Raw genomic sequence first — 23,796 nt, 5'->3', positions numbered from 1 at the left:
TATAATGAAAATGAAGAATAATCCCTCTTTAATAAATATCCTTTTAACAAATTAGCATCTTTAAAATCATAGTATCCACAAAATAAAATAATACAAGAGGTCCTAGGTGGTGCAAATACTGAAAAGTAGACTATCTTAAGGCTCTCATAATTCTATTTAATGGTTATATGATTAATAAAAATGTATATGTATGTGTGTGTGTATATATATAACTACATAGACCATAAGAAGAGATTTTATAAAACTGGATGCAAAGTGAATACAGACTTTAAAAATCAAGGAACTATGGGAGTTCCCTTTGTGGCTCCTGGTAACAAACCCGACTAGTTTCCATGAGGATGCGGGTTCAATCCCTGGCCTTGCTCAGTGGGTTAAGGAGCTGGCATTGCAGTGAACTGTGGTGTGGGTCACAGATGTGGCTCAAATCCTGCAATGCTGAGGCTGTGGTGTAGGTGGGCAGCTGCAGCTCCAATTGACCCCTAGCCTGGGACCTTCCATTTGCTGCAGTTGTGGCCCTGAAAAGAAAAAAAAAAAAAAATCAGAGAACTATGTTTTATTATATATTATCACAATGGGAAGATCTCTATGGGGACATTATTTAGATTTAATTAAATGGGAGCTGTACAGTCAGAAGGCTGAGCTAGAACATTTTGACAGTACTTCTATCTATGACCTAGAATAATCTCTGATTTAAAATTCCCAGCCTAAGAAGAAATAGCAAAACTTTCCAGGAACTAAATCTGTCACTTCCTCAAAAGCAGAATCAGGAAAAGCATATTCCATGCATATCAGGAGATATTTAAACTTTTAATACTGGCTCCAGGTTTGGTGCCAAGTTACTCCTATTTTGATAAATGTTCTATTTTATTTTAATTATATTTTTTATTCCTTCCCTTTCCTTTATCTTTCTTCCTTCCTTTCACCTCTTTTCCCTCCCTTTCTTCCTTTCCTCTCTTCCTTTCTTCACCCCTACCTCTTTCCTTCTTCCTTCCCTTCTTTCTTTCTTTCACCTTCATTTTCTTTTCTTTTCTTTTTTTTCCTTATAACTGAGACTTCGAGCTAAACAAGTAACCAGCAATCATCACTGCATTCCTATCACTGAACAGGAATTCCTGACTTGATTATTTTTTTTTTAAACTTAGTTTAATGGTGGTCAGTACATGTGACCTGAGTATAGTCTTACTTCTTGCTGAGTGGTGGCCTGAATTCCTGAATTCTTCCTGCTAATGAGAATGCTGAAACTGATCACAAAATACAACACAGACTGACAAACTGAAACAGAAAAATCTTTGACTTGAATTTTTATAAGTTCATGATTAATAAAATCAGGCATCTCACTATACAACTTCACTGTATACAGTACTATCCATTTTGTAAATAAAATTGAAAAGTATTCTTCAGGTAAGCTTTACAATCAATGGAAAATAAATTTAAGACTTTAAAATCATACTGATAACCTAATATGTACTGTCCTTGAAAAACAGTATTGGGATTATAGCAAATCTGCCTTGCATGCTCTCCAAATAATTTATATTGAGGTGAAATACTGTATTCTCTTCTAGGCATCATACTCCATGACATAAAATTTTCAAATTTTTCTTTAATATTAGATTTAAAAACCACAGATACTAAGAAAACAATTTTATCATGTAATAGTATATTCTATTTTAAGAGATTTAACATTCATTCCTCACCATAAATCACAGTATATAAAGATGCCCTTTGCTTTTCTCCATTGCCAATTAGATCACCCATTGCCGTACTCATTACCTGGTCAGTTTTAAAAGTTCCCTCCTTACTGTCATACTGGCCTATCAGTTTCTATTTTAAGATAATGTTACTGCCCTTGAATTTTCCAAAAGATCCTCTTCACACTTCTTAAATCAAAAACTTTAATGGGGATTTATAAAGTTCGACATTAGCTGGTATATTCCTAATTCTGTGACCTTGTCTTCATCCAGGTTAACTTTGTTCCTTAACTTTAACCATCCCTAACTCTTCCCAGCTTGCAGTCCTTTGCACTATGTTTCCCATCTGTCTAATTACTTTTTTTTTTCTTTTTAGAGATGCACCTGAGGCACATGGAAATTCCCAGAATAGGGGTTGAATAGGAGCTGCAGCTGCCAGCCTAAGCCACAGTAGCACTAGATCCAAGCCACATCTTCGACCTAACTAGAGCTTGCAGCAATGCTGTTTCCTCAACCCACTGAGCAAGGGTAGGGATAGAACCCACGTCCTCATGGATACTAGTCAGGTTCTTAATCTTCTGAGCCAAATGGGAACTCTCTGTCTAATTACTTTTTTATATACTTTACCTTAATGTAGTTTTGTGTGTTCCATCCCCCTTAATTAAAACATAAGTTCAATGATAGCAAAATTGATGTTACTTTTCTCACCGTTCTGTACAGCACCGAATTTTTATTTGACACTCAGTAGGTACTCAGTAACTAATAGTTGATTGAATGAATGAAAACCCAGGGCAAGTATATTTTCTAGATTCTATCACTCCATTTAACAGAGGAAGAAAAGTACACTGGCGTTTGCTTGACTTTCCTAAAATCACAGAACTTAGTACTTCAATCTCGTATTAATTCTAAAGTAATACATTGTCTTACACAGACTCATATTGCCTATTTTGTAAAGAAGCCGGCCCTTTAAATTAGCTAAGAATTAACTGCACATTTTCTTAAGCATCTAAAACACTGACTTTTTTTCAGTCATTGAATTTTCTCATTTGATTTAGGCTGAGGGAAACTACCAAGGGAATAAAAACTAATATATCCTTTGGCACATTTGGACTATAATTCAATTAATAATTTCATAGATCCATTTCTACTGTATGTTCACTCAGATGCAGAATCAGCTATGGAAATTAACTGGATTCAGTCCATGTATCATGGGAATTCTAATGGCTACACAGAATACTAAATTAGATGTGTGCTTATTGCCAACTAATCACAGCAGTGGGTGTGCATTTTCTATACTAAATTTGGACAGCCAAGTTATGCATAAATCTCAGCAGGTTTTAGAACCCTGCAGTCACAAGCAATGATTTATACTAAGATATGCCTATATATGACTTCTTAGCATATGCTGTGTTTCTCTTTAATTTGATTGTTATTAGAGACAAATATTATTGATCATAAGAAAAGTTTGATTATATATAAAATGAATTATTCCTCTTCCTACTACTATTATTCTTTCTCTTCACCTAATCTCTCTCCTCTTAAATCATACAGATATTAATAAAAATATTGTACTACCTATGGCTATTCTGGTCTTTATTGTTGCTTAATAACTGAATTTTCCAGAAAAGCCTACAATATTTTAAAGACAATGATAGTATTACTAGTATTATTCACATATAAATTTAGGATAAAAAGCTCTTTCATAAAAATTCTTGGACTATTGAATGAAGGATGATTGATCATACAGATATAGCAGTGTTAACAGTTGTTTGACAAAAAACAATAATATTAGTTTCTTCAGAATCTGATTTAACAGTTGCGTGTTCTGTAATGAGTGTAATTTGTGCTTATTAATGTCAAACAACATTTTTTATATGATTTTTTTTTTCCTTGCTTTTTAGGGCCGAACCTATAGCATATGGAAGTTCCCAGGCTAGGGGTTGAATCAGAGCTGTAGCTGCCGGCCGGCCACAGCCACAGCCATAGCAATGCAGGATCCGAGCCGCACCTGCCATCTACACCACAGCTCACAGATCCTTAACACACTGAGCGAGGCCAGGGATCGAACCCACATCTCATGGATCCTAGTACGATTTGTTACCACAAGCAGCAATGGGAATTCGTCAAAAAACTTTAAAGTTTGTCACAATTATTAAAATTCATAAGAAAACTATCAAATAAAATGTCAATTGCTCATCTAGTGATTTAATTTGATGTCTAGGTCATTAATTTTACATGTGGTAAAAAATAGCTACACAATTTAATTCATTTCCTAAACTCCTCGGATCTATGACTTAAAAGTCAAAAGCAAATTAAAACATTTCCACTACTATGTCTTGAAGCCCTTGGTTGTGCACTCCAGAATGTTGCTAATTTTATGCATAATGGAATGACTGGGTCAAAATAATGCAAAACAAAAAGGAAAAACTCAATATTACTGCCACCATCATGATCATCATCATAAAACAACACTGGAAACACTGATGATGATAATAGCTAACATGGTGCCTATGACTTGTCTGTCATTATTTTAAGCATGTTATATACTTAGAAAATTTAATCTCTATTGCTTTACTTTAAGTGTCATTATTACACCATTTCATCTTTACATATTTATCCCTTTTTAACTGAAAGAATAAAATGTAAGGGATTACATAATCATTTTCTACCTCATTTTAAACCTTTAAATGCAAACTGAAAACTGGTAACAAATTGTTACATATTTATAACTTTCAAAGATCTGCAGTATTATTTAATTAAACAGATTACAATTTCTTTCTGCTTAACTACTGTTTATGTTGACACATATTTTATATTTTGATGCGTACTTAATTAGAACAAATTTTTGCTTAAAGAGGTGATAAACTATCATCAAAATTTAATTCTTTTTACATAATAGAGCAAAATAATTTGAGCCAGATGGAATAAATAGAGCAATTCAAGTTATGATTAGAAATGAATCATATGTGATACATATTCAAAGCCATGAATCATAGTAAACAAACCCCAGAAATGTACAGCTTCTCCTAAAATAATAGTTTGTTGATATGAGTTTCTCCTTTTAGATAGTATTTTTGAACTGAAAACTGTGTACTCTAACACATTGTAAATCAACTACACTTCAATAAAACTTTTAAAAATGGAAAAATAATGTGTACTCTTTACTTTTGTTTGCCTGGGATGAATATACTGCCTCACATATTTTAAGCATTAATCAATATTAATTTAGCGAATGAATATTGTAAAAGTGCTTTGATTTTGCTTTCTGAAAATAAAACTCTGAATTTAGAAAACAAAATAAAGATTTTAGGAAATCTATTACCTGCAAAAATAATTTTGGGATTTCCCAGAGAGTCTCTGAAAAATCACAAATATGTCTCTCTTTTTTTCTTTAGCAAAATAGGGATGTTAGAAAAAAGTAGGTTTGTTTCTGTTGACATTACATCATAGTGGAAAGTTTTTACTTGTTCTAGGAAAGAGAATCTAATAGTGCAAAATCAAAACATTTTAAACAAAACTTTAAAATAAATGCATATATATTCAAGTGAAATTGTTATATTGGTTTATTAGGATATGATCTTGAATTTTCACATATCTAATACTTATTATTGTGTAAAGATCTAAAATGAAGTATTTTTAAAATAATTAAATAAGCAATCATAATGAGAAATATTGCTCAGAACAAGTAAAAGTTTTAAATTAATTGTTTTAGCACTGATGACTCAAGAGTACAGGGAACAAAAATTCATACTATGAAATCTGAGAAAATAACAGAAAAATATAAAAAGTATCAAAAATAGTATATATTTTATCCTGGACTGACTGCATTGATAGTTTTTCTTATTATCTTAGGAGACTTTTTAGCAGGCCCAAGAAAAATGAAAATGTCCTAAACAAAGAGTTTTGTATCCATTCGAATTCCTGCTACTTACAAAGCATCTTAAGATACACATCGTGCTAAAAATAATTATTTAAAGAGGTAAACTGTTCTTATCCGGCCTTCCTCTTCATCACAGGCATAGAAATGGTTTATCTTGTCAGCAATAACAAAGGAAAGACCTAGCTGAATAAATATACTAAGACAAATGGGCCATACACAGGTTTTAAACTTGTATGGATACTAAATCAATATTATCTGATTTTTAGGTTCCATTTCTTGAAGATAATGTAATTTTACATTTTTGAGAAGATTTTTTTTTCTCTATTACTGCTCAGTTATATAATCTATATGACACATGTTTAGTTATAAATGTGTTAAATTATATGTTATTTTATACTTTCTAAGCTGTTCCATTTTTGCATATTTGAAAAGCACTAATAATACTTTATTTCTGGTGTTATACAACAAATATTATGAAACCAAGATATTATTATGAAGGTTCTTAAATGAAAATACAAAAGCATCATTCATTTCTTTAATGTCTTTAAAACAATTTATTGAAAAACACGTCAGTTTTTCTCATTCAAATATGTGATGATTATGTGAGTCTAAAGTAATTAAGAGAAAAATGTAAATATACCTATTTTCATTACTTATTATTTTAAAATTAACTACCTGAATACAAGTACACTTGTATTCAATACAGGATACATGTACAGACATGGCTAATTTTATTCAGCAAACATTCATCCCAAAGCCCTGGCAACAGAAGAGGAGTGCATTTCCCTGCTGGATTGATGTCAGGTTTGAATGTGACTTTTAGAACATGACATAATCAAACACGTGAAATTTGTTTTCACTGCTGAGTTTTTTTCTTGTGCTTCTGACACTACCATGATATAGCTTCCTTCTTGTAGTTATAGCTCCTTCAGCCTGGTTCCAAGTGTTACTGGACCCATAACATGGAGCTAAGTGCAGCTGCATGAAGCGGAGCTCCCTATTCTGAGACTGCCTGGATCAGCTGATTCTAGTTGAGCATGAGAAGTATTAGTATGTCCTGAGTTTTGGAGTGTTTACTATATATATTTATTGACATTAGCTGATAATGTATCTCACTGCACTGCTTTATTTTTTTTTCTCTTCAGCCATTTCACTGATTCTCATATTATATATTTTGCTATTTTGTTTTATTATTGGTTTTTCTTATTAGAATGTAAGGTCCATAAAGTCAAGGTTTTTGCTTGCTTTATTATAGTTCTACATACTCAATACCCAGAAAAGTGCTTGGTGTGTATTACCTAATACATGCCTAATAAATATTGTTGAATTAAAGAAGTAATTAATATATTAACTTCCTACATGCCTAAAAAATATTACTGAATGGGAGTTCCCGTCGTGGCGCAGTGGTTAACGAATCCGACTAGGAACCATGAGGTTGCAGGTTCGATCCCTGCCCTTGCTCAGTGGGTTAAGGATCCGGCATTGCTGTGAACTGTGATGTAGGTTGCAGATGTGGCTCGGATCCTGCGTTGCTGTGCCTCTGGCATAGGCTGGTGGCTACAGCTCCGATTAGACCCCTAGCCTGGGAACCTCCATATGCCGCGGGAGCGGCCCAAGAAATGCCAAAAAAAAAAAAGACAAAAAAAATTATTATTGAATGAAAAGAAGTAATTAATATACTAACTTCAGTATGCATAAATTCAAAAATAAGTTTAGATCCATCGCCTCCTCTTTACACATCAGGAAACTGAAGCTTGGTTATTTTAAATGGCTTGACCAACAACCTAGGATTAGATCCAGCACATTCATTAAAATCTAAGAATAGCTGCTAATACAATGACATTTAAATATTATTTTAGTAAAGCCCAATACATAAAAAAAAAAAAACTTGCCTGTCTAGTTTAAATGATCACAAATTGTGAGCTGGTTTAAATCTGTGGATAGGTATCAACAACACATGGAAAATATTAGGAAAAGCTTGTGCTTGTCTTTGCTCCTCTGAAGTCAGATAACAAAATTCAGAGTATTTGAGGATTTATGGCCCCAAGTTCTGGCTGATTGGATTCAAGGTATTGAATTAGTCTTTTTCAAGAATTGAGTACATTAACTTTTGATGTTCATGCTATTCTGGACTAAGGTGTCAGGTAAAATCCAGTAAGGTAAACCTTGGCACCAGGTGGATGAGCACTGTTATGGACTGAATGTGTTGCAATGTGATGGTATTAGGAGGTGTGGATTTTGAGAGGTGATTAGGATTAGGTGAGGTCAAAAGGCAGAGATCCATGAATGCGATCAGTGTCCTGATGTGTTAGGAGAAGGCTTTTTCCTCCGCTGTCCTCTCCATCATATGAGACAAAACCAGGAGATGGCAGTTTATACCTGGAAAAGTCCCTAATCAGAACCCAACCATGCTGGCTCCCTGATCTCAGACTTCCAGTCTCCAGAACTGTGAGAAATTAAATTTTCTTGTTTATAAGTCACCTAGTCTATGATACTTTGTTATGGCAGCCCAAACATACTAAGACAGGCTGTAAGCAGTCTGCCACAAGGTCTGAGTATGTTTTTCAGGATCCTCCAAATGACAAAACTGTGATGTCAGTGAAGGCAGGATATGCTGGGATCTCAATGCGCAGCCTCACCCTGTGAGGTTCTTCACTAGTTCCATCTGTGAAGTGGTCTTTTCCACCAAGTCCATTCATTCCTATGAAGAAATTTTGTTATTTCCCCTAAATTGATATGTTGAACCCTAATCCTCAATTCGATGTTCTTTTAGAAGCAGGGGTTTTGGAAAGAATTAATTGTAGATGAAGTCATGAGGATGGAATCCCCATTGTGAGATGAATGCCCTTAAAAAGAGAGGAAGGAAGAGGAGGTGCCTCTAAAAGGCCATGTGAAGACATATCAACAAAAGCGCCCTCACCCAGAGCCTGACCAGTCGAGCGTCCTGATCTTGGCCTTCCGGCCTCCAGAACCATGAGAAATAACTGTTATGTTTAAGCCACCCAATCTGCAATATTTTGTTACAGCTGCCCATGCTAAGTACGACATTCAATATACTAGATAGAACTGGGATCTCCGGGACAAGGTCTTCATTCCAGGAAGGGCAGAAAGCTGAGGCAAATTGGAGGTAAAATTTGCTGTTTCTGGACAATTAAGTAGATGCCAAGAGGTCATGATAAATCCACTAGCCACATAAAATGACTACTGTGTTTCTTTGATATTTGTTCATTTGATATTTATCCTCTCAAGAGTTACATATTTCCTAAAATTCCTCAACAACTTTTCATCATCATATTCTCTGAGGCACACTTCAACAAGACTTAATCTGAATCAAATGATATCTGACAAAGGTAGATGAAAATGTTATCAAACTAGAGAAAATGATAGTATCTGCACATATGAAGAATATATTTCAAATTTTTCCAGAGAGTCCATGTCAAGTTGGGTTAAAAAAATACAGCTGAGTAGTGAAAGATTTTTTTATCTTTCCTTTTAACATTCTCTTCCTATTTTCTGGATGTAGACATAAACTTCATATTTCCTTCAGATACTGTCCTTGGAACTATCATACTGGATATAAAATCTAAATGGTTGCTAGCATTAGAACCAATTTACTTCTGCAAATGAGCCATCTTCCTTAAAGTGAGAAGTCTATTATGGTGAGTGTATAAGATAGGTTCATAAGATAAGATTTTAATCGCAGATATAAAGTGTCTGTGCTATGAATAAGGAGTTTTTTCTAACTTCTAAGTCTTTATTGAGATACTCTTTTTAAGTTTTAAAATCATGGTCACATCCTACCTACTCATCCTGTACAAGCAGCAGAACATGTTACTGAAATTAGTTATTTCAAGAGAGTGCAAAAATTGAGGAAATAATTATGTGTTAAAGAAAAATTGTATTAATTCTATGGAGACTATGTAAGTATGGAAGTAACATGAATCCATGTTATACGAGTAATTAATATTTCTATATCCTTAAAAGGTTTCTGATATTACTAACGACTTTTATATCACGGTAGAAAATGCATTTTAATATTGCTATTATCTCTAACAAGGGAGAAAGGCAGGTGCAGAGAACTCAATGGGGAAAAAATGCAAATGAAAACTTCAATATTTCTTAACAGGCATTGCTATCATGTAACTGTTAAATTAAATTTATTACATAAAATAATTGTCTAATTAATAGGTAGTAGTAATGACTACCTAGTCATAAAACTTAATGATATTCTAATTGTAATCAAACATACTATGTAATCGGTGCTTACTGCATTAAGCTACATATGACATGCCTGTTATCGCCTTTGTTTTATAAATTGGAACTTTAGTTCAACTCATGCTCCTTAGAAAAGGTAATGCCTTTGAATTGTTGAAAATGAACTGGCAAGATGCCAAGGGATCTGCTTAAACTGAAATACAAAAGAGGTTTTGAGCAAAAAGAAGGCATAATCTCCTAAACGCCTTAGGTTTGGTGCTATTATAATAAAGCACCAAATTTGTAGTTAGTACCAAATTACAAATGGCTCAATTCTTTTCAACTCGTTCTTAGCAATATTATACTGTAGTTTCTTCAATCACATAGTAAAGATGATTCTGGTAAATTGTTTGTGATGTATAATTTCCTTGTAATGTTCAAAATTTCTATGCCATTTTGAATCAAAGGTGGAGAATAAAAATATTCTTACCATTTCTAACATACAAATATTAATTTACAACAATAATTTTTCATGGCATTCCACTCCATTTCTTTAATTACCAAGAAAAAAGCTTATTTGATAGCTTTTGCACTTATCATGGGTGTTTTGTTGCACTATCCAACCAAAATTTCTACAATCCTCATATGAGAATATCAGATTTATTACAAATAGTTGTACTGTGGGTATAAAGAAGTATTTCAACTTTCATAACACAATGACACTAACTTACAAGGAAGTTACTTATAAGTGAAATTACTTTTAAGTTTACTTACAAGTAAAAAGGAAGAGCAGGCTAAATTTTAAACTATGACTATGGTTACATATTTCAAATGAATATTTAACCTCATACCCCAAAATAATAATTACTAGAGACAGATGATAACAGTGGCATTTTCTCTGTTCTTACCATATGAATAAAAATCTGAATTTTAGCAATTAGTAATATTAAGATGAATGGCAATTTTATTTTCTACTGAAATATAAATGTATCTTTTACTAGCATATTTATGTAACTTACCATAAGTAAGTTTTTACCATTGTATTTTTCCACTTTAAACATTTTTTACATGATTAAGTTTTATTAAATTATAGTAAGAACCCAGAAGGTAATAATCTCATATACATACAATGCAGTGAAGGTTAGGTACACATATGGGCAGGTTTATATCTTGTAAAAGCTAAAATTTACACTTAAGTATAGTATAAGATTTGAAAGGTGAGCTGGGTTCCCAAAGTATTTAGTATTGTCCTAGAATTCATGAGTAAATTTTAATGTGAAAAATATTTTAATTAAGGCATATGAAGAAATATGTACGAATCTGGGTTAATCAAAAAGGAAGCTAGGCTTCCAGAGACTTACAAGTCACGTGTAATAGACATTTTAAAAATATTCATCATGATGAGAAAGCAAGAGCTGACAGATGAAATATAGGATTCACATGTAGGTTAGATTCGCAAGAGACATTCCTTTATTTGGAGTTTTTTTTTTAAAGGAAATATATCAAAAAATATGATTAAAATTTGATAGTGCTTTTATTATTTTTTTTTTTTTAGGGCCACACCTATGGCATATGAAAGTTCCCAGGCTAGGAGCTGAATCAGAGCTGCAGCAGCTGGCCTACATCACAGCCACAGCCATGTGGGATCTGAGCCATGTCTGGAACCTACATCACAGCTCACAGCAACACCAGATCCTTAACCCACTGATCAGGGATCAGACCCACATCCTCACGGATTCTAGTGGGGCTCTTAATCTGCTGAGCCAAGATGAGAACTATATCAATAAAATGTATGATTAAAGTTTGATAGTGTGTTTATTAATCTTAAAATATAAAATACTTTGCTTTACATGAAACTCAGCTTATATCATGAAAATTATCCCCTTTATAGGTAAAGGATACCAGTAAAAATCTGAACATCTAACTCTAAACCTCAGCTAAATTCTTCTTATCTCTCAATTTGAAATTTGAAATGATTTACACATCTACAACTTACTATACTTTCCAGGAAGATTAAGTTTGAGTATAGATAAAAATTGACAGAAGATGATAAAATGAAGAGGAAAAAAGAAGCTCAACCTCTCAGGACTTTAAACTTGAACGATCTTTTGATCAGGGTAGTGTTTTATTTGAGGATATATTATTATGAAAAATAGAAATAAAATTGGAAAAAATGTAGGGAAATAATAAATTTAAAACTGATGAATACCAAAACTAAAACCTTCATGCTCTTGGTTTAGGAACCAGGAAAACCAAAAATTGTATGACTTAGAGTTTCCTGTTTCCATAATGGCAGTGTAAGTCTGTGATAGCCCAACTCCCCTACTGGTAACAATTAAAAGGACTAGAAATCAAACAAACAAAAAACCCAACTACTTAAAGCTTGTATAAACAAAACTGGGGCTTGTGGAAGGGAATGAAAACTAGTTTCCAGGTTTTTTTTCTTCATTGCTTTGTCTAGAGGACAGGCACTAGAAAAGGATCTTCAATGCAATTCTGAATATAAAACTCATTGACAAATACAGAGGTACCCTGGAAAGCAGCCAACACAGGTTGGACAGTATAGGAGTAATCTCAGACAGGAGTCAGATGAAGAGATACTATAATTCTGTGTATAAAAACCACAGAAATCTCAGCCTAAACCCTGAACTTTGCATGCCTAGAACAAATAAAACATGTATATCAAAGGCTTTAAGAAATCAACTAAGATTTCACTCACTGTCACAGGAGACCATACAGAAGTTAGGGGTGATTATATACTTAAAAACACTTTTTCCAGATGGTTGTCAAAAGACCCAGAGTCTGCACAATATGGTATTTACAGTATCTAGGGCACAATGCAATATTTCTCAACATTCAATACACCAAGAGAATATGGCGAATTCTAAAGCAAAAGACAATTAACATATGCACATGCTAAGAAGACTCAGATGTTGAATCCATTGGGTACAGATTTTAGAGCAGTTTATTTAACTACATTCTATAAGATAAAAATATACATAAAATGAATTAATATATAAGAAATGTCAGTAAACAAAAAATATAAAATGTAACACAATTAGTAATTTAGATCTAAAAAAAAAGATAATATCTTAAACACGACAAAACCTCACTGGATAGACTCAGTAGCAGAAAGAAGATGATGCAGCAAAGAATCAATTAACTTGAAGAGAAACCACAGAAATAATTTAATCTGCAGAAGAGTGATAAATAAGATACATAAAACTGAACAGTGTCTCAGAGATCTTTGAGCCAAAAGGGCTCACATGTGTGAAAATAGAGTCCTAGATATGGGAAAGAGATTAGGACAGGACAAGTATTTGAAGAAACATGGTGAAACATTATCAATTTCTCCAAAGAAGATATCCAGATGGCCAACAGGCACATGAAAAAAATGCTCAGCATCACTAATTATTAGAGAAATGCAAAGCAAAACTACTATGACATCCCACCTCACACTGGTCGGAATGGCCATCATTAATAAGTCAATAAATAACAAATGCAGGAGAGGATGTGGAGAAAGGGGTACCCTCCTATACTGTTGGTAGGAATGTAAATTGGTACAACCACTAAAGAAGACAGTATGGAAGTACCTCAGAAGACTAAATATAGAAATACCAAATAATCCAGCAATCCCACTCTTGGGCATATAGGAAAAAATTTCCTTGAAAAGATATATGCACCTATATGTTCACTGTAGCACTAATCACAATAGCCAAGACATGGAAACAACCTAAATGTCCATCAACAGATGAATGGATTAAGAAGACATGAATATGTACAAAGGAATATTATTAAGCCATAAAAAGGAAATAAAGCCATTTACAGCAACATGGATGGAACTAAGACTCTCATACCAAGTGAAGTAAGCAAGAAAGAGAAAGCCAAATACCATATGATATCACTTATATATGGAATCTAACATATGGCACTACTGAACTTTTCCACAGAAAAGAAACTCAAGGACTTAAAGAACACAAGGGGGAGAGAAAAGGAGTAGGCTGGATTGAGAGTTTGGGGTTAATGGATACAAACTATTGCATTTGGAGTGGATAAGCAAGGAGATCCTGCTGTATGGTACTGGGACTATATAAAATCACTTATGATGGAACATGATAGAGAATGTGAGAAAAAGAATGTGTATGTATGTGTGTGACTGGGTCACTTTGCTTTATAGGAGAAATTGACAGAACACTGTAAACCAACTACAATGGAAAAAATAAAAACCATTAAAATAAATAAATTATTACCAAAAAAACTGCCAGAAATACTGACATATATAAATTTACAAATTCAAGAAATCTGGTACACTCCAAACAGGATGAACTCAAAGAAAACTACACCTAGACAAATCCTAGTTAAAGCTATGAATAACAAAGATATAGAAAATACTTGAAAGCAGCTTTAGAAAAATGGCACATGACATACAAGATATTAACAGTTCAAATTACCATGGATTTAAAATCAGGAACTAAGAAGGATAGAAGACAAAGGAACCACATCTTTAAAGAAATGTCAACTCAGAATTATTTCCAGGGGGTAAAAAAAAAAAAAAAAAAAAAGGGTAGACTCCATCCCCAACAGCTATTCTCTACATGAAATGGGAAAGAAATTTATTTAGGCTGGAAGACAGTAGTATCAGAGGAAAAACTGGATCTTTAAAGATGAAAGAGATGAAAAAAATGGTAAAGATAGGAAAAAATAACATGTTTTTCATTTTCAGTTCTTTACTATATTTATAATTCTTTAAAATAAAAAATTATCATTTCTGGTAAGATTTTTAATTGACTATGAATGTAGATATAATATATATGACATCAATAAGAAAAACAGATCAGTGTGGAACACTTATAAAGATACCTATATGGTTGCAAGGTTTTTATATTTAGTGTAAAGTGTCAGATTATTAACTCTATGTAGACTGTGAAATGTTAAGTTTGTATATTATAATCTCTAAAAAATCACATAAGCAAAACAAAATAAAAACAAAAAGTAAAGATATCATCAATACACAAATTAAAATAAAACATTAAAATTTTCAAATATTGTAAAAGAAGGTAGGGAAACAGTAAGACAATAGGGAAAAACAGTGTGTAAAAGTAGAAAAAAAAAATTGTGGACCTAAATGAAACTATATCAATAATTGCATTAAGCTTAATAGACTAAACCTAAATGGTTGGCAAACTGTGGCCCATAGGCAAAATATAGCTAAAGAACCTGTTATTGGGTTTTAAAAATTTTGATGTTTTGTAAAGGAAACATATCAACAAGGCTTTAAATGGTTTGTATGTGACAAAGACCAAATAAGGTCCATAAAAATCTAAAATACGTATTACTTGAACCATTTATTGCTGATCCCTGGTTTAAAACTCCAATTATTATTTTTATTTTTTTGGCTACACCCATGGCATGTAGAAATTCCTGGACAAGGGATTGAATCCATGCTACAGCAAGGGCCTGAGCCACTGCAGTACTGGGTCCTTAACCCACTGCACCACCAGGAAACTCCTAAACACTCCAATTTTTATGAGAGAGAGATTGACAGAGTGGATTAAAAAGGCAGCATTTTATCATATGCTGCCTAAAAACATACATTTTAATTTTGCGTTAAAAATACAACTAGTTAGAAAGTAAATTAATGGAAAAAGGTATACAAAGAGTAAGAACATGAGGGAGTTCCTGTTGTGGCTCAACAAGTTAAGGTCCCAACGATGTCACTATGAGGATGCAGGTTCAATATCTGGCCTCTCTCAGTGGGTTAAGGATCCAGCATTACCACAAACTGGTGTAAGCTGCAGATGCAGCTCAGATTTGATGTTGCTGTGGCTGTGATATAGGCCACAGCTATAGCTTGGATTTGGCCCCAGGCCCAGGAACATCCATATGCCCCAGGTGTGACCATAAAAAGAATAAGATAAAATAAAACATTACTAATTTATTTCTTTAAAAGTTAAGCACAGGAGAGCTTGAATACCTATTTGAGTATTATATAAAATACATCAAGTCAGAGATTAATGGAGAAAATGAATGATTTATGAGGAGGACACATATGGGAAAGAGAACAATAAATCCCAAAGATATTCACATTACAATCTCCAGAACATGCAAGCGTGTTACTTCACGTGGGAAAAGCAACTTGCATCTGTGACTAAATTAAGAATGTTTAGAAGATTACGCTGGATTATCCAGTGTAGGCCCAACGTAACGGCAGGGGAGTCAGATATGGAGAAAATCTGAGGAAGGAAGCAGTCAGTGATGTGATGTGAAAGAGATTCAATCTGCTATTGCTGGCTTTGAAGATGGAAAGAGACTGCAAGCCAAGAAAGGCAGGCAGATTCTAGAAACTGAAAAAGACAAGAAAAGGAATCTTTCATAGTGTTTCCACAAAGGAACATAACACCAAGGACACCTGATTTGATCCCAGTGAGAATCATTTCCAAATTTTGACCTCAAGAACTATAAAACAATATAGTTGTGTTGTTTACAGCAATTAAATTTGTGGTCATTGGTTACAGCAGCAATAGAAAACTAAGAGAAGATACAAACTATAGATGTGTATTATGTCAATGAGCTTCAAAATACATGATGGCAAAACCAAACAGATTAAAGAGAGGAAAAAGTTTATGATGATGGTAGAGGATTTTAACAACCCTCACTCTAATAGAACATAACAAATTAAGCAGACATAGAAGATTTAACCAACGCTTTCACCCACCTTGATCTAATGTATATTTATAGAACACAATACCGTATCACTGCAGAAGACATACATTTTCAAGTATTCATTATATGTTTACTAGATAGATCATACGCTGGGACCTAGGACAAACCTCAATAATTATAAAAATGATCAAAATTATAAAAAGGGTACTTTCTGAGCATAACTGAATTAAACTAGAAATAACAGCAAAATATCTAGGAAAACACTGAAAGTTAGATATATTCTTAAAAGTAATTATAGACTAATGATTAAATCTCAGGGGAAAATAGAAAATATTTTCAACTGAAAGCTAAAAGAAACAAAAATCACTATTTGCAGCATGCATTTAAAGTACTGCTTAGAGAGAAATTTCAGAAAAATTAAACAAGTTGAATAAACCCCTATCCAAGCTTAAAGCAAAGGAAGACTTCGTTTGTTATCAAAATGAACTTGTACTCTAACAATCAGTCCTTGAAAAATAGAGTATATGAAGTACCATGTTTAAAGTGCTGTATAATAACTTATAAAGGTATAAAATAATTCAACAAAACAACCTGAATGAATAATGAAATCCTCATGACATATGTGAAACATTAATATTATTTTAAAAAGATAAGAAGAGTTGTTGATCAATTATTGATAACTAATATAGTTCAGTTTATATGTTTTTTGATTAAATGTTGCATAATAAAGGTCATAATTTTCAGAATAAGCAATATTAAAAACCATTAAGTATACAGCGCTATGAAATCTCCCATAACCTTCACTAGAGGTCTCTAATAAGTGACTCTGGTTACACTCTTTCTGAAGTTATACATTAAATAATGCAACATGAACTACATCTGTACTTTAGTTTTCCTACAAAAAAAGCATGGTTTTCAAAACAGAAAAATGTTTTCAATAAAAATACAAAATGAAAATGACTTACATTCAATATCAAGGTACATGCTCTTTTGGTGCCCTCCAATTCGACTTGCAGCTTCACAGTCATATCTCCCTGAATCGGACAACACCACATCTTTAATATGCAGTGATGAACTTCCATGCTGCCCTTTGACTTCAATACGGCCATCTGGGCTCTGTTTGCATTGATTCAGGAAAAAGAAAGATTTTATGCTTGTTTTGTATAAAATGATAGTGAAACATACAGCATTTATCAGAATAAATAAACGAAACAATAAATGAAAACACTCTTACTTGTATTCATTTATTTTTCAAGAAAAGAGTGTTTCTATATGTACACTTTACTGTTTTTAGCTTATCCATTTTGCTTGCCCAATTGCTTACAGAAAACTCTAAGTACGTAGTAAAAACTTAAAACATATGTTTGCTCAGCCTCTTTTATTTAGCATGTGCTTTGCTTTGTATAAAGCCAGTGTGTTTTTCTAAGTGTCCCTTGCAAACACAACAAAACAATGGCAATGCCTAATCAATTCCAGCTAAAATCTTCAAGTGAAAATGTTATTCCTGGTGCAGTTGAGTTTCACATTTCAACACATGAGGGAAATTAAGATGTATGACAATTAAATCCTTTAAGAAGAATTTATAGTTTTCATTTTTGAGTGAATATAATTTTGCACTAGCATAACTGGTACCACATACATCATAGATACATTATTAAAAACGCAGCACTACATAAGTCATTCTTAGGAAGTCCTTGGAAACGATGCGGCAATGATTAATCACTTACTCCACAAAGAGGACTCAAATCAAGGACTTGTGTATATTCCTATAGTCTATAGATTATATTTCAAATAAGAATTATTGTATGCAACATAATTAGCATACCTTGAATTGTTTTCTTAAATAATTTAAATAACTTTATAGCACACATATTAAAATAGAGATAGTTTATTCATTGATTTTTACTATGTACTATCAGGAAATACAGTGAACCTTTATTTAGCACTTTATAACTCAATTGAAACATGTACTCTATTATTATTGAATTGATTCTTTTTAATTTTTGAGGTTTTAGTGTTCAATAAAATATGGCATGTCATACATTTAAATGAAATATGCCTGTTATAAATATATAATGGATGTTTAATTTTCTATATGTCTGAGATTCAAATAAATTTCAATACATAGGCGTACTTTGTATTATTAAAGCTTGGTGTTTATTTTCCTTTATTAATATCAAAAGTCCCTTTTAAACCTCCTTTTCAAACATGTAGTTGATTGGAACACAATAGGATAACATTTTTTGCTTTTTACTTTATAAAAAAATGCAATCATATAATCCTATCAGTCACTCATAATTTATTTACTATCCAAAAAATAATCTCCAAAAACAAAGAAACAAATGAAAGCATGTTAGGGGTATATTATACAACTCAGATCAAGATTTCTAGGTCAAAAATATGTTTTCCAACTCCTAAGTACTGCTAAAGGTGAGATTTTCAAACAGAAGGGCATTTTCTTCCGCTAAGTTTTAAGTTGTTCAGCTGCCAAACTTGTTGACTTAATTGAGAGAAAAGAAAAAAAGATGCAAAAATTCACAGAAGTTAACATCAGAACCCCAAAATAAAACAGCCAGTTTGTTATACAAGGTAGCTAACTGTCGTTCAATAACTAAATGGGTATTCTTTGTTCCTTACCTTACTGCACCTCTGTTCACGATTAAATCCTACTGAACGATTCTTTCCTTCTTTTGCGCTGACCTCCCTTGGCTTTCAGGACACACATGATTCTGATTTTTTCTCCCAGGGTCACCTCTATGACTACTCTCTGGTTTTGGATGCAGCCTCTTCTCTCCCTGGAAGCCTCTATATTCAGTCCTGGACCCTAGCCTCTTTTTCTTAGGTAGGCACTCTTATCTCTGCCCACATCTCCATGATGGTCTCTAGTCACTCTTTCTCCACCCAGGATGCCTCTTTCCCTAGAGGTTCAGAACTAGATCTATCACATGCAGGGCAAGTCCATTTGATGTCCAAATCAGCACATGGAGATAAATGCAACACACCCTTATGCAGGATCATCTGCCCATCTCCTAGTTGTCTTTTGTTTTTCTTTCCATGAATGATACTAATTCAAGCCCATTCCCCATACTGCATGACAACCTCAGTCTTGGATCAGTTTCTTTCTTCCTTCCTTCCACTTTTTCTTTCTTCCTTCCTTCCACTCTTCCTTACTTCCTTTCTTTTTCTTTCTTTCATCTTGCCTGTGCCTGAAGCATGCAGATGTTCCCAGGCCAGATCCTTAACCCACTGTTTCTGAATCTTTATCTATTTATATTCTAAATGATAAGAAGTCTCAGCTTATCATCTTGCTCGACATTATCGTTTCCATTTTCCAGCCACTGTGCTTCCATATACGTAGCTGCTCTCTGCCTCTCCATTTACAGTCTTAGTTGTGCTGCTGAGTTGGAAGGATATTGACAGGCGTCTCTGGATTTCAGGCAGAACAATCACACTCAGGCTGAATATGACCAAAAAAGACACCCTGACTCTGCAAAATCCTTCAACATTATGTTATTTCCTATGTTTCTCCAGAACAACAAAAAAAAAAGCATTCCAGCTGCAGATATTATTTCTTCTGTAACCAAGAATAAGTTTTCTTTTTAAAATGCAAACTTTAAATTCTCATAACAACTTTATGAAGGTTTTACATCTCTCATGCTCTGGAATTATAAATAACATTGTATTGCCTCTGAAATTAAACCCCAATTTATCAGCCTGATGTTTAAGGACATCCATATGGCATTACCTTTCTTGTTAAGCAAGCTCTACAATTTGGACACCATTAATTTGAATTCAAATTAATTTGAATTAATTGTACTATTATGAATATCCACTGCTTTCTCTAAGCAGCCTTCACCTGTCTCAAATATTTCTCGTTTTATCTTCATTATTTACATGGCAAGATTCTACCATCATTCTTTTAATTTCTTAGCCAAATATCAATTTATATTCAAAATAGTCACAGGTTGACAAATATATAAGCATATATATATATATATATATTTATATTTATATTCTTTGAACTCCATGATTTTCTTAAGACACATTGCTTTTTCTAGTTTCATTGGAACTTCAGAATTTACCTGTAGGGTGATTTTTTTTTTTTTTTTAACAGCTGCACCTGTGCATATGGAAATTCCCAGAACAGGGGTGAAATCAGAGCTATAGCTGCGGCCTGTACTACAGCCAGGGCAACACCAGATCTGAGCTGCATCTGCGACCTACACCACAGCTTGCAGAAAAGCTGCATCCTTAATCCACTAGTGAGGTCAGGAATCAAACCTGAATCCTCACAGGGACCATGTTGGGTCCTTAACCTGCTGAACCACAGTGGGACACACTGATATTATGGTTGAACAAAAATGAGAATATTTTTATGGTGCTTCATGTGAAAGCTACCTGGACTAGTAACTAGAACAGAACCATTACAGTCTAAAATTTTCATAAAGTAAATTAAATCATGGTAAAATGTACATGTAATTGAGTTAAGGCAATGTAGTCCTTCCGCTATTATTTACTATGGGTTAAAATCTTGCTTTGATATCTTTATTAGAATGCAGTAAGATGCATTACTAATGATGCAAAGAAAATTATTCTTTCTTACATTAGGGAAAAATATTGTTCTCTTGTATAATAAAATGTAAATTTACCCACCTTAAAAATAGACAATGACCCCCTAGCCTGGGAACTTCCATATGCCGTGGTGTGACCCTAAAATAAATAAATAAATAAATAAATAAATAAAAATAAAAATAAACAGGTCCTTTTGTTTTTACTTGTTATAAATTACATGGCTTTTGACTTGTAGAAAACTATTGGTATGCATAAAGTTAGCATGCTATTAGCAAAAATGTTCATATTTAAAAGTTACTAACAATATATCTGAAATTAAAAGGAATTCTGGAAGAATAGAATATCTCCTGGAAGGTGTGTAACTTTCCCTGGCAAATTATAAGTCATTTTCAGAGTTGGCATTGGCTCTCTAAAAATGCACGATATGCATTTGACTAGAAAACTAAGTCATATCTTCTCATATCTGACATTCCAAAGGACATCTTTTTTGGGCTACGAAAAGGCATTAAACACTTTTGAAAGAAAATTCATTTATATCTTGGCTTAGATTCCTACCTACCGATGATTCATTTAAGACATCCAATATTTCATTGAGACAGGTTAATGGGTATATTAGTTGTCTATCTAGTATTTTCCATTTCTATCACTGCACTAAGATGATTCGAAAGTAAAGTATCTGACTGTACATTCATATTTCAATCCTTTACTGAAGGACACGCTCTGAAATTTGACTTGATACTGTATCTTTCGTGTTTCTGGAAGGTTGGTTTAAGAACTGTTTATTTGAATAGTATTTCAATATTTTTATAAAATGATTATTTATAGAGGTTTTTGTCCTTTCAACAATACCTTAATCAGATATCTATGTGATAACTACCTTCTTGAGTTCTATTTTTTTGTAATTTTAATTGTTGTACATTTGGACTTGTGTTTTTATGGCTTTACCTGACAAGAGACTTATTGCCAAGTTTAGGATCCAGCTGCAGTGGACAACACATCTGAGGTGGCCAGGATTCTCTAGTTTTCTTCAATGACTCATGTCATTGAACCTAGAATCATTGACCCTTTCGGCCTTTTGAAAAAATTGCAGATCACATCATATGTTTACTTGAGAATTGTTTTTATGTTTTTTGCTTTTTGTTTTGTGTGTGTGTGTGTGTGTGTTTGTTGTTGTTCGTTTGTTTGTTTGTTTTGCCACACCCATAACATGTGGAAGTTTCCAGGCCAGGGATTAAACCTATACCACAGCAGTGACAACACCACCAGATCCTTAACCTGCTAAACCACACAGGAACTCCACTTGAGAATTGTTTTTTGTGCAGTTGTTCTACAATAAGCATCCAGGCACTGGAGATACATGCTGGGCAAAATAAATAATTTCTACTCTTAGTGGAAGTAAAGTTTAACATAAAAGACAGAGAGTACTTTAAAAATATAATACAAATAAACTGAAAAATACTATGTAGGAACACCACGGTTTCACTTTGGGGGTGTTAGTGGAGGGGTACATAAAAGTCAGAAGTTTGTGCTTTAATAAACTGAAATGTGGACTGGGATCTGAAAATGGTGAAAGAGGAGCAGTGTTGTAGAGAAGTCTCTGGTTATAGGCCACCAGGAGGCTTATGCAAGAACTGAGAGAGTTAGCAGATGCAGAGAAGACACTGAAGTCACATGGGAGCTCCTGATACTGGACAGAGGACACATGCAGAACTCAAGACACATGCAGACATACAACAAATCCGCACCCCTGGATTGTGTACTCTTTTTTTTTCTTTTTTCTTTTTTGTCTTTTTTATCTTTTGTCTTTTGTTGTTGTTATTGTTGCTATTTCTTGGGCCGCTCCCACGGCATATGGAGGTTCCCAGGCTAGGGGTTGAATCGGAGCTGTAGCCACCGGCCTACGCCAGAGCCACAGCAACGTGGGATCTGAGCCATGTCTGCAACCTACACCACAGCTCACGGCAACGCCGGATCATCAACCCACTGAGCAAGGCCAGGGACCGAACCCACAACCTCATGGTTCCTAGTCAGATTCATTAACCACTGCGCCACGACGGGAACTCCTCTTTTTTTTTCTCATTGTATGCTAAGCAGTTTTTTTGAGAGGGTATTTTTTTATTATATATTCTCTTTGTCTTGTTTATAATGGCATTAATTCTTTATTGAATATAAATTACACTCAGCTCCAAATACTTAGAGGTAAAATCAAGTCATAACTGCCAAGTGTATAAAAAGAAAACAGACTCTCTTCAAAGATTAATGGTATTAATTTACCCAAACTGACTTCTCAAAATCATGTAAACATTGTGGTAAACTGACTAATCTATGCAGATATTTAAACAGAAAGACTGTCTTGCTTCTTTATAAGATTCTTAATTTACTCTTAGTATTAATGTCTTTTTCCTCTGGGTTTGATCTCACCCTCCTAATTTTCTACCTCTTTTGAGGTCATGAAATGAATTTTTGTACAATTACTCTTCCTCCTCACAGTGTAAATTGATAGGATAAAGAGTAGGATGTATAATAAAACTTTTTAACTTAGTTTCTTCACTAGGTTCTAAGAGCCCTTTTCTTTTCTTTCCACATATAGTCACTAATCTCTTCAATAAATAAGAACTGAATATAATACTGGCTAAGTGCTAACACATAAAATAAATAATAGACTCTATTCTAAATATTTTATACTTATTAGTTCACTTAATCTTAATAACACTGCTATGAGATTGGGACTATAGCATCCACATTTTAAAGATGAGAAAATTGAGGCTCATGAGAAACATATAAATGGTCCAAATCTCA

The 23,796-nt window shown here is 33.5% G+C and overlaps 1 protein-coding gene across 2 annotated transcripts in view; it reads right to left on the bottom strand.

Moving 5' to 3' along the window:
* The window catches only part of NCAM2 (neural cell adhesion molecule 2), a 503,610-nt gene that overhangs the window by 117,768 nt on the left and 362,046 nt on the right, over positions 1 to 23,796 (bottom strand). For both annotated transcript variants that reach the window (XM_021070859.1, XM_021070858.1), the window contains exon 9: positions 17,391 to 17,541. In XM_021070859.1, the coding sequence (XP_020926518.1) occupies positions 17,391 to 17,541 (151 nt within the window). The remainder of the gene's footprint in view (positions 1 to 17,390; positions 17,542 to 23,796) is intronic.

Source organism: Sus scrofa, chromosome 13 (genome assembly GCF_000003025.6).
Source record: "Sus scrofa isolate TJ Tabasco breed Duroc chromosome 13, Sscrofa11.1, whole genome shotgun sequence".
NCBI lineage: Eukaryota > Metazoa > Chordata > Mammalia > Artiodactyla > Suidae > Sus > Sus scrofa.
The sequence above is the reverse complement of the archived record's forward strand: the minus strand, read 5'-3'. Positions and strand labels throughout refer to the sequence as shown.